This window comes from Condylura cristata, unplaced genomic scaffold, assembly GCF_000260355.1.
Source record: "Condylura cristata isolate star-nosed mole 26May11 unplaced genomic scaffold, ConCri1.0 scaffold00004, whole genome shotgun sequence".
In the NCBI taxonomy this organism is placed as follows: domain Eukaryota; kingdom Metazoa; phylum Chordata; class Mammalia; order Eulipotyphla; family Talpidae; genus Condylura; species Condylura cristata.
Genome location: NW_004567105.1, coordinates 66480460 through 66492639, shown reverse-complemented (window position 1 = coordinate 66492639; position 12180 = coordinate 66480460). Strand labels below are relative to the sequence as shown.

The following is a 12180-nucleotide window of genomic DNA, read 5'->3' as shown; positions in this document are numbered from 1 at the left end:
GTCGGAGGAAGAGCCAGTTCTGCGTGCCAGGTCCGCGCGGCGCTGGCTTCCTCGCTACCCTGGCGCCTCGCTAGCGCCCCTTCCCCTGAATTTGGCTCTGATGGCGGTCCGCCACGTCCTGACCCGCAGCGCTGGCCTCCGGGCCCCGCAGAAGCCGCCTCAGGTACTGCGCGGCCTTCTGGAGCCCCCCAGCCCTTTGCCCGCTGAGGCTGAGGCCACCTTTCTGTCCTAAAGGAATTGCCTCAGCGGCCCCCTTGCCTGGTTATTGGAGTCAGTACCCCGCCCGTTTGCCTGGGAGGGGACGCTCCAGTGAGCGTCACCCCCTGGAAGACTGAATATTTTTACCCCAATTCACAAGCAGTCCTTAACGTCTCGATTGCCCACGGGCGCCTTTTGTGGGCCAGTGTCTTGGTCCCGTAACCATTCTGTAAATGCCTTTTTAGGTTCGTTCAGCTCCAGCCCCGTAGGGACAGGATCCCTCAGTTTGCTCCGTGTGGATGGTTCAAGAGCATCTTGAACAGGCAGATGGACAACTGTCCTGAGGGTCAGGCACGGCAGTTCATGAGGAGGTAGGGCCTGAGCGAAAATGCCGTGCCGAAATCCTTGCCGTGCTGAAAATGAAGATGGGAAAGGCCACGGGGGGCTGTGGGTAGAGCAGGACAAGGTCCGTGGCACTCATGGTTCTTCTTCTCCTAGTTTCTAAGGTTCTTGCTTTTTCCAATCTCAGAAGACAGTACCTGAAGCCAGGGGACATCAGCCATGCACCAAACAACTTTGCCTCAGGTGAGCTGAGCTTCCTTCCAGTCTTAAACAAAATCACGCCAGCTGCCAGGTCACTGGGAAAGAGCGTTCAGGCCTAAATTGCCAGTCCGTGGGTTCCCCTTTGAATCAGTTCTGAGGGCTGTAGCTGTACATGCACCCTAGAGGAAATGAGTTTTGTGTATAGAGAGTGTGAACTTGGATGTGTAGATTTACATGGGAAGAGAGGGATCCAAGCCAAAAATTCTCCCTGAATGGGGAAATCCAGATCATATTCTGCTGGAGCCCAGCTCCAACTGAGGTAGGGAGGGTCTCCTGCAGGAAAGGACTGTGTGGGCGAAGGTAAGAGCGAGAAAAAGAGAGAAGGTGAGGGGGAAAGGGGAGAGAGTGAGGAAACGAGGAGATACAGACACCTGATTAGGGTGAAAGCATCTTCTGCTGATTGTCCCAGCAGGTCTTTATACATTACAGGTAAGCGGTGGAATTGCATCAGTGTGTGTATAAAGCAGAAAGATAACAATCATCACATTTTTCTTCAAGATAACTCGGGACTTTTTAATCTCTTTTTGAGTCTGTGATATTCATCATTCATTGATAAAAGGTACAATTGATACACAAAATGTTGCTATAGTGACCAGTTCATTAATAAACAAAATATTCCTATGGTGATCAATTATCAAACAAAATATTCCTATAGTGATCAGTTATCAATAAAAAAATGTTCCTGTGGTGATCAGTTAGCTATTACAGCTTAGGCAATCATTTTGTTAATATTTAATGAGCATACATCTTAAAGGTACAGGAGCTAATGCTGAGGACCTAAGAGTCAGCTAATGTTGAGGACACCAATGCCCAGTGCACTGACATCTCACGCCCGGTGCTCTGATGTCTCCCAGCCCCTCAGGAAAAAGCCCTTTTTTCATCCATAAAAGGAGCTTCTATTAATCACTACTTCTGTAATTATTTTGTCAACCTAGTTTCTGTATCTAACATAAGAATTAGGGGAAAATTTCTTTATATTGTCACTGATTATTATCTTATTAATCTTATCAAAAAAACTATGTGAAAAGAGGTCGGGTGAAAGTTAAAGGAAAGAGTAGGAAAACTTATTGTTTGTAACTATTACTTAAGAGGAAACTATGTTACTTAAAACTATAGATCTTTTATTGGGAACTGGGCAGGCAATTATTACAGCCTTTGGTTCCCAGAATTTTTGGACCATGACATGTCTCTCGGTATTGTGAGACCTAGATTTGTGCCAGCACCCTCAAGCAGAGGAATATTAATTATTTTACAACGTACTGTGCTGTTCTGTGTACAGTGCTATTGTTATTAAACCAATCAATCCAATCAAGTAATTATTGTTTTTATATTGAATGTATGTTTGGACAATTGCCATGTTTCTTGGGAATGGCCAAAAACAAACCATACTTCTTGGAAACAGCCATAAACAAATGAAAAGAATCCAGCAGGAACCAGTTGTAGAATATCCTGACTTTTCATGATTTTCTCCCATGTCAGGATCTTGTCATACAACGTGGCTAGTGTGGCTTTTGCCAATATTCTACAAATGAAAGTCTGAAACAAGAGCTTGACCTCCAACTTGTGGATGGAGTCCAGAGAGACCGGCATTGTTCTGTGTGGACTTTCTAAGTCCTATACATAGAGCATATGCAAATAGGTTCCTTTTCTCATAAAAGGCATTTTGAGCAAGATAGGCAGTCTAAAGAAGTAAGTTAAAATCATATTTATTTGTTGAAGAAGAACAGTGCTTTTCAAGGTGACCTACACAGGTGGGCAACATCAACATTCGAATTGCAAATTCTTGGGTCCCACCCTACACTCAAAACCAAACTAGGTAGGGTAACTGAGGTCAGGAGGCAAGCATGACTTCAATCTTAAGTCTTTCAGGTAATTCTTACCCACCTTGTCAAATATGAAAAGCCCTAAAGAAACTTCCTCCAAAGGTCAGGGGAGCCCTCATGGATCCATGAGAGTTGAGACCTCAAGGATGAAATAGCAACAATCCTGGGACTTACTGAATAGAGGGCTAACGAAAAGTCTTTCAGAGAGGACAGCACAAGCCAAGGTCCTCAAGTGGGAGAAAAGTCGAGTGTACTCTAGAAGCAGGGAGATAGAGAAAGTGGTGCTCATTATGAGGTGGGAGAAGTTGGCACATATCTTGTAGGTCATTGAATACTTTGGTTTCTGTTCTGGGTTCAGTGAGAAGGCACTAAAGGATTTCAGGAGGGGTGGGGGGGTGATGGGGGCGTGTCTGTGTGACATGTTTTATATATTAAAAAGGATTTCCAGTTCTTACTGGTGAGTTGCAGTGCATTCCAAGTAAGATTAAGTATTATCCTTTTTTTTTTTTTTTGGTATGTTTATATACAGTATTTTTTTTTTTTTTTAAAGATTTATTTATTTGTACATACAGAACTGGGGTACAGGCCAGAAGTTCAGGGGCGGCGAGAGGCTTCACCAGAGACAGAGTGGGGAACAGAACAGGCAGATCGACGAAGTACACTGCTGAGGGGAGCAGCGGGCGGGTCAGGAGAGGTCTGCCACGCCATGTGGTCACCTCCAGGGCAGGCGGGAATCGAACTCATGCGGAAGCGGTTTTAGATTCTCAGTGCTGTGCTTTAACCCGCTGCGCCACCAGGGAGGGCCACAGTATTTTTTTTTAATGATAAGTTTAGGTTCATAACAAAATTGAATAGAAAGGAAAATTCCCTTATGCTCTCTCCTCCCATGCATGCAGGACCTGTGCACCATTACTAACATTCTCTGTCAGAGTTGTACACTAGTAACAATTGATGAAATGATATTGACATACATTCATCCAAAGGTTCTAGTCTGCACTATGATTCATTCTTAGTGTTATATATTCTATCAGTTACAAAATTATAACTACTTGTATTAAGACTCATAAAAAGTCTTAATCACCTAAATATCCTCAAGTGTTGTGCTCGTTCATTCTTCCCTCCCTGTTAACCTTTGATCTTTTTACTGTCTCCATAGCATTGCCTTTTCCAGAATTTTGTATAGTTGGAATCTTTATAGCCTTTTCAGATTGACTTCTTTCACTTAGTAATATGCATTTACAATTCCTTCTTGTCTTTTCATGACTTGACAGTGTAGTGTAACACAATTACTATAAAAAATATTTGTTTATTTTAAGAACTGAACAACTGAATCCATCATCTGAATGTACCACGTTTTATCCATTCACCTACTGAAGGATGTCTTGGTTGCTTCCAGGTTTTGGCAGTTATACATAAAAACTGCCATAAACATTTATCTACAGGTTTTTATGTGGACATAGTTTTCAACTTATTTGGGAATATACCAGCCATCATTGTTGCTCAGTCATCTAGTAAGAATATGTTTAGTTTTTTAAGGAACTGACAGATTACCATGTGGCTATAAAGTAGCTACCAGTTTACATTCCCAGCAGCAGTGAATGGAAGTTCTCGTTGCTCTACATCCTTGCTAGCATTCAGCATTGTCAGTGTCTTGGATTTTGTTTTTTCTGATAGGTGTCCAGTGCTCTCATTGCTTAATATGCAGGTCCCTTGTGACATGTTATTGAGCATCTGCCTGTTTTACCATCTTTATATCTTCATAGGTCTTTTGCTCATTTTTTATTGGGTAGTTCATTTTCTTATTGTTTTAGGAGTTCTTTGCGTATCTTCGATAGTCGTCCTTTAATAGTTGTGTCTTCTCATATTTTCTATGACCTCTCATTTCTTGAAGTATGGTTCTCTTTCAAATTTTTTTTCTTTAAAACTTTCTTGGATAGTCTTTCACAGTTAATTTTTCAGATGACGTTAAATGCTTCACTGTCTCCACAGATCTTATTTTTCTTTTTTTGATTTAACTGGATTTATAGTAAAAAATCAGAGATTATTGACTTGTTCACACTTCTTCCCTTTCAGAAACAGTTATGTTCAATTTATTTAGTTCTTTTCATTGTTTTACTAGACATATTTTCTTCTTGATTGTACATACATTTGATAGGTATATTTTAAGCTGTTTTTATATGCATTCCACTTTATGTATTTATGGTTATTATTCCCTATATTTGTGCTCTAGTCTTTCACAGCAAGTAGAATCTTACCTCATGGAAACTTATCAGCCACCAACTTGAATGACTATGCTCTAGCATTCTACTGACAAGGTTTTTGTGATTTTCTGAGCCTTTTCATAAGTTTAAAGGATTTCATTTATGTTCAGACTATTTTTGAGATTAATTCTTTAAGCAATTTTATACATCTAGTATCTGCCAGATAATGTACTAGTAAACCAATAATGAGCCTACACAGAATCTTTTCCTTCTGGACTTCTGATGGTAGGAGGAGAAAGGCAAACAGTACAATTTGTCAGATGCTAAAAACTACTGTGGAGAAAAATAAGGTAAATTGAAACTATTCATAAGAAGAAAAGAAAATATTTACAACCCTGCTTCATTAGGACAATAAGTTTATCTTTAACAATAGGCTTCCCCCCACACATACCTATGAAACCCGGGGGGAAAACAATTTGGAAGAAGTTGATGGTGCTGGACTTGGCAGAGAAAGTCATGAGGGCAACTGTGGAGATGTTAGGGAGGTTTGCCTTGTAAGCAGAGGCGAGTTTGGTTTGCTTGTGAGCCAGTGCTTGCTTTCATGCCTTATTGAAGCAGTGATTAGTCACAGGACATCAGGGGACATGTGGTCTTTAGATTTTTGGCTTAGACTATTTTGAGGAAGCTCTTTGGACCCACTTTAGAGGAAAGCTCTCCTGTTGTGTAATGTTCATTTCTTTTTTCTAGTGTCTTTTTTTTTTTGAGCTGAGTTTCCTAATAGTTCTTGTTTTAAAAGGACCCTCTCAAAAAGACAGAGTGGGGAGCCAGTATTGCTGCTGTGAGTAATTTGAGGTGCCAGAATTTGTCCTTGGGGCATGTTTCCTTCCAGCGTGGTTAGCGGAGCATTGCATTTCCTCTCACCTGTGCTTAGTCTACGGCAAAGGCTGCAGTAGGGGCTACTGGGAGAGAATGACTTGTGGGCTTGACTGAGCCCTGCTGTTTGGTGTTTTCATTTTTGATGGCTGAAAGAACAAAGCTGACTACATAGGATAGTGAGACTCTCCGGGGAGGTGCAGGCAGGGGACTTAAACATGGGAAGATGCATGAAACCCCTTCCAAGGTAAGAAACTGTCTCTGTGGTCTGGATGGTACCAACTAAAAGCCAAGGAAGAAGCCAGTAGACACCATTAAGGACTATTTTGGAGCCTTTTAAATTGCATAGATGATTCAGAGAGTCTGGCTCTTGGGTTTGTGATTTTGAAATAGCCAATGCCTTTGTCCAACGTGTGTTCTGGAGGGAGCATGATAAAGATGGACTGACGGGTAACTTAGGGAGCTGGGAATTTGAGAAGCTGTTCTCTAAAGAGGGAACAGCACCAGGTAATTATGAAGTATTAGCTCTGGTTTTGGAGTTCATAAGCCTGGTGTGGGAGGCAGTTTATTATGTAGGAGCAGTCCAGGTTTACTGTTTGACAGATATGGGCTGAAATCCCAGGTCTGCCACTTTGTGGCAGTGTGATCATGGGAAAGATACTTAAGTTTTGTGAGGCTTGAGAGGAGCACACATGGGACTCAGACTGGGTAATGAACCTGTGCTCAGAGGCAGGGCAGCACCAGCCTTCTTGGAAGATAGGTGGTTCAGGGAAGAGGCCAGAACAGGCGGTTTTCTGGTTCCCCAAGAGAGCCAGCCAGCTTTCTCATGAGGTAAGAAAGTATAAAAAGAAATTTGCAAAGGCCTTCTCTGGTGGTCCAATGGGTTAAAGCACAGCACTGAGAAGCTGGCCTTGGCTGCCTTGGTATGAGTTCGATCTCTGCCCCGGAGGTGACCCACATGGCATGGCAGAACTCTCCTGACCCGCCCACTGCTCTCCTCAGCAGTGTTCTTTGTCGATCAGCCTGTTCTGCTCCCCACTCTGTCTCTGGTGAATCCTCCCACCCCCTGCACCTCTGTCCTGTACCCCAGTTCTGTATGTATAAATAAATAAATCTTTAAAAAAAAAATCAAGAAATTTGCAAAATCCTGGGAATATTTCTGAGGAATGGCTTTTCTGTGCATAGAGTGGAAGATGTTGGGAAGATCAAGGCAAGGTGAGGTGTGGGGAGCTAGTGAGGCTGTTTGTGCACAGTGGGAGGCAATGCTGCAGTGGTTTGTACATAGGGATATGGTGATGGGATTGTGGAGTGCATGATGGCAGGCCCAAGGAGGCAGGAACGTAGGGGTTGAAGCTCTTAGCATGCAGAGTACCAGATGTCAGCTGTGCCATAGGGTTGACAGTTCAGAGCTCCAGAGCTGTGCAGATAGAGAGCACTGGGCTTTTCCATTTGGTGTTGGGCACACTGGCTGGAGGGCTGGGTACTGAGTGCTCTTGTCAGTAGAGCAGACATTCCAGTAGGCTCAGAGCTACAGGTCCTGGCAGCTCCATTTCTTACCTGCAGTTCTTGCTGTCCCTCTGTTCCCCAATCAGAGCTTGAGCAGAAATCTGTTGTTTCAGGAATCAGTGACCTTTGAGGATGTGGCTGTGTACTTTACCCAGAATCAGTGGACCTTCCTGGATTCCACACAAAGGATACTGTACAGTGAGGTGATGCTGGAGAATTATGCAAATGTGGCGTCCTTGGGTAAGTCTCTCTTAGTGGACATCTTCCTCAGATGTTTTAGGGATTCTTATAGTTCCCCTGCGTTTGATGACTCCAGAGGGGAGTTCTGTAATCACTGGCCTCTGGAGATGCAGGGTGGGGAAACATGTGGCCCTTTGGTTTTGAAAGCTACTTCTTTACATACCAGGGAATGGCATGCTTCTGGACCTGAGGGGAAGGACTTTCTGGCACTAAGCACCTCTTTTGTTTCTTCCTCCTTTCATTGTTCTGGGGTGTGGGCCCTTAGCTCTGTGGAGGAATCTCCCACGATACCTGTACAGTATTCTTCCAGAACAAATTTTTTTCTCTTCTGAGTTGGGGGCACTGGAGTCTGATCTCTGAACCCTGGTTCACTTGGTTTCCTTGACATTCCATGCTTTTCAACTAGCTAACTAGGGGATCGTGTGAGAGAGCTCAGGAGCACTTTAGATGTCTCCCCTTAATTTTTCTTTCTTTTCCCTTTTTTTTTTTTGGTCTGGAGTAGCATTTCCACTCTCCAAACCTATATTGATTTCCAAGCTGGAGAAAGGGGAAGCACCGTGGGTCCCTGATCCCTGGGAAGCAAAGCTATGGAGACGTGTCTGTCCAGGTGAGTAAGAGAATATAGCACTTTCTGGTTTTACTGTCTGGGTTTACTGGAAATCTTTCTTGTCTAACAGAGAACAAAGCTCTCATCATTTATGAATCTGTACCTGGGCTGATAGCTGACCCTGCTGCATTCTGGCCTGATCGGAAAGACCAGGCTTCACAGTGCTGCACATTAACCCGTTGTACCACCAGGGAGGGCCCTTGCAAATTTCTTGTTCATGGCATCCTCTTCATGTGACTGACTGTTCTTTCAGAGAAAACCTCTGATGCACTAGCTCTCAAATTGCTCTTACTTACTAATCAGTGGGAGTACTTTAACGTTATGCCAGTTTCATTTCCAGGGAGTAGGGTTTCAGCCATGCCTTGAGGAAAATATGATTGTGTGGGTCAAATGATTTATATGTCACAGGTATGAATTTTTAGCTTTATGTTTTCAACAATGAAAAGAATGCCTTTACTTTGCCTTTTAGTATCTAAATCACCTAAGTTTGTGTGCCATAATCTTTAGTAGTTCTGTATTGTATTTGTCTCATGTGGGAGTGTAGGGAGCAGGGCCAGGAGTAGTCCCCTGCCACTGCATCCCGGACACGCTCATGCACAGCCTTACATTGCCAAGACTGCTCACCAGTCTTTTATTACTTGGGTTTTCTTTGCTTTTGGAAAAATTTAACACCTGATGTCTCATATGCACTGTTGTTCTGTAAAGAGTAGATCTTTTAGCAGCAGTACCACTGTGACCTACGGCTCTCCAGTTCAGCCTGTTCCAGCTGACTTTCTAAAGAAAATAATCTGTAATCCCAGATGATTATGTGATTATTAAAGTAGAATTATTTTTACTTATAGTTCTGGATTTAGGGTGATTTCCTGGCTTGTGGGTGGGGCATTAGGCTCTTTTTTTCCTCTCTCAAATCTGTGTTTCCAGCCTGCTAGACTTCTTGCCACACCTGAGCTGCACATTCGCTCTCCCCAGTTTCGCTGATTTTTTTTCTTACCCTACTGGGTCTCTTTTTTTCAAAAAAATTAATTTCTTGCTTTTAAATTGCTTATTTCTCTCATTCTTCCATTTACTCCTTCTTCCCCCATGTTGCTTTCTTTCCTTCCTTTTAGTTCTCATTCAGCCCATTTCTTTTGTCTTTTTCTTCTGCCTGCTCATTTCCCAGGCTTCCTTCAAGGAGAAGGAAGAACTTCCTGCTCTGTTTCCAGTGTCCCCTCTCCAGTGGTGCGTTGTTGCAGACCTTCCTTGACTTACAGTGGGGTTACTGATGACAGCATTACATCGAAGACACTGGCAGCAGTACACTATAGAGTATGTGTTGTTTACCCTTGTGACTGGGAGCTGTAGCTGCTGTCTCCCAGTGTCGTGAATTTTGTACTGCAAGTATGAAAAGGTTTAAGATGCAAAATTTGAAGCATGGTTCCTACTGAATGTGTATTTTGCACCATTGTAAAAGCTGAAAAACAGTAAGGTGAACATCCTAGGTTGGGGACACTTTGTGTTTTTCTTTTTCTCACCTTCTTTATGGATACGTCTAGCCATTTTATGGGAACATATATATATATATATATATATATATATATATATGTATATATTTTTTAAAACACATCTTATAAGCCAGACCACTGGATCTTGTTTTCTTCCAGACTGTAACTAGGCCCCTTGTGATTTATTTGGTCAGGTGGTGAGTCCTGCAGCAAGAAAGACGCGCCAACAGTGAAGCAGGAAGCCTCTGAAGAAGCAGAATCTCACAGCATGCCAGTAGGAGGGTGCCTCAGAAATGTTTCTCAGCACTTTGACTATAAAAGCAAGACAGTGTGGCAGACTTTCAGCCTGAATCCGAATCTGATACTTCGAGGTGGAATGAAGTTCTATGAATGTAAAGAATGTGGGAAAATCTTCAGATATAACTCAAAGCTTATTCGACATCAGGTGAGTCATACTGGGGAAAAGCCCTTCAAGTGTAAGGAATGTGGCAAAGCTTTCAAGTCCAGCTACGACTGTATTGTACATGAAAAAAATCACATTGGAGAAGGGCCCTATGAATGTAAGGAGTGTGGCAAAGGTTTGAGTTCCAACACAGCCTTGACTCAACACCAGAGGATCCACACAGGAGAGAAACCCTACGAATGTAAGGAATGTGGAAAAGCTTTCCGCAGGAGTGCAGCATATCTTCAGCATCAGAGGCTACACACTGGGGAGAAGCTCTATAAATGTAAGGAATGCTGGAAAGCTTTCGGTTGTAGGTCACTCTTTATTGTTCACCAGAGAATCCACACTGGGGAGAAGCCTTATCAGTGTAAGGAGTGTGGCAAGGCGTTCACTCAGAAGATTGCCTCCATTCATCATCAGAGAGTTCACACTGGAGAGAAACCTTATGAATGTAAGGTGTGTGGGAAAGCCTTCAAATGGTATGGCAGTTTTGTGCAGCATCAGAAATTGCACCCTGTGGAAAAGAAGCCTGTCAAGATGCTTCAACCGCCCCTCACGAGTCCCCAGTGTCCCTCTTCAGCCTTATCACCATTTCCTCTACGGGGTCCATGCTCTGCCCCAGCTCTGGCTGTGCCAGCACTGACCTTCCCACATGCTGTGGTCATTCCTACCTCAGGGCCTTTGTTCATGCTGCTACCCACAGCTGGAGTACCCTCTTCACCTCTCCAAATAGTTCGTGTCTTCCAGAGTCTTACTGCGACTGTAAAACCATCCACGATTATTCTGACCCCTTCTTCTCACTCATCATGAGCTTTATTTTGACAGTTCTATGGCTCTTAGACCCAGCAAATCTCCAACCTAATTTGGGTTTCATTTATATTTTCCTTTTATGTGCTATAACTGTTTCAGCAGAAACACACTTAAAAGACTATATACATGTATGTTCTCTTTCCTCCCGGGTAGGACATGGAAATACTTTACCTTTGTTATTGATTTCTTTCAGTAACAATAGTGGTTGTATCTGCATTGTTGGGTTGCTGGTGTAAGAAGTGGATACTTCTTTGTGTTAGAAGTTAGAGAGCGAGCATCCTTGTAGTAGCCATTGTGATTAGAGAAGAATAAGCTGGGAGAAATGGAGGAGGTGTGCAAACCTGTGGGACTTGGTAATGGGAATATGCTTTCAACAATGATTGTTCCGTGGGCTAAGATGATTTATAAATGCAAGTGGAGTTGCATTTCCCTTGGCATGGATCCTTAAGGAAGGCATATGTCTATGCAAAAGATCATGTGAAAAATAATATGTATACAGTAATAGCAATCATTTCCCTGACTAATAGCTATCTTTAAACATAAAGATTTTTTTGGTTCACTTTTAGTTTTGCTCTTTATATCTAGATGTGTTTTTAAAACTTTAGTTTCCTAAGTAAATGTACACAAACATATTCATCTTTTTATTCATTTATCTGTGGTACAAATTTTTCTTGGTGGGCGTTCTGGTTTTCTATTTTCCAGCATTGAATTTTACAGCTTATTTTCTCCAGGTAGCATGAACTATAAATGAGAATTTGGCAAATTACTAAACAAATGGGAGCAATAGCATAAAACCCACCTGGGAAAAATCTGAATGAGTCTTCAAAATTATTTTCAAAGAATAATGGGCATTGTATAATGGGGTAGTGGCTAAGCTTGTGTGAGAGTTTTGCCATCATGCTTTACCACTGAATTATACCCTTGGGAGGAGTAGTTTTGGATTGCTTTTGCTTTTAACCTTGATGAGGATTTTTTACAGCTATGCAAAAGGTGATGTAAAGTAATTCCTAGAAAAAGAATCCAAGTTATGCATTATTAGCATTTGTATAAAGTTAATCCTTAAACATTGATGGAAGGGCCATACAATTTTTTCTTCAGAGTTGTTTGTTATCTAGTTGTTTTTCTATAGCAGCTAGCAGAAAAACCTTCAGGGTAGGGGATGTTAAATTGTATAGCATGTTACTGAATATGGTGTAAAAGAATAATTTTCTGCATTGAGTCCTAGAAAGTCTTAATTTGGTTATCTGTGGGTATGTGCAGACCTGTAGTATGTACCATACTTTGAAAAATATGCTTTAAACAGAAAATGCCTACTTTGGAGGCATTCATAGAAGACATGGGTGGGTCTGCTTTATTTCACAGTGGATCCTCAAGAGAGAGAACTCTAAATTTA

At 42.2% G+C, this 12180-nt stretch overlaps 1 protein-coding gene across 1 annotated transcript; it reads left to right on the top strand.

Moving 5' to 3' along the window:
* The first annotated feature begins 712 nt into the window (after positions 1 to 712).
* LOC105853199 (zinc finger protein 621-like) lies at positions 713 to 11298 on the top strand. The gene is made up of 4 exons (XM_012720654.1): positions 713 to 783; positions 7318 to 7444; positions 7947 to 8051; positions 9727 to 11298. Exons 1-4 carry the CDS (start codon positions 760 to 762, stop codon positions 10785 to 10787), a joined length of 1317 nt encoding a protein of 438 aa, XP_012576108.1. The 5' UTR covers positions 713 to 759; the 3' UTR covers positions 10788 to 11298.
* The last annotated feature ends 882 nt before the right edge of the window (positions 11299 to 12180 follow it).

Bases quoted from the DNA above. Each gene is read 5' to 3' on its own strand.
- LOC105853199 (XM_012720654.1), top strand. From the start codon at position 760: ATGCACCAAACAACTTTGCCTCAG. The intron at 784-7,317 runs GTGAGCTGAGCT...CTGTTGTTTCAG, and splicing joins ACCAAACAACTTTGCCTCAG to GAATCAGTGACCTTTGAGGA. The intron at 7,445-7,946 runs GTAAGTCTCTCT...GGTCTGGAGTAG, and splicing joins TGCAAATGTGGCGTCCTTGG to CATTTCCACTCTCCAAACCT.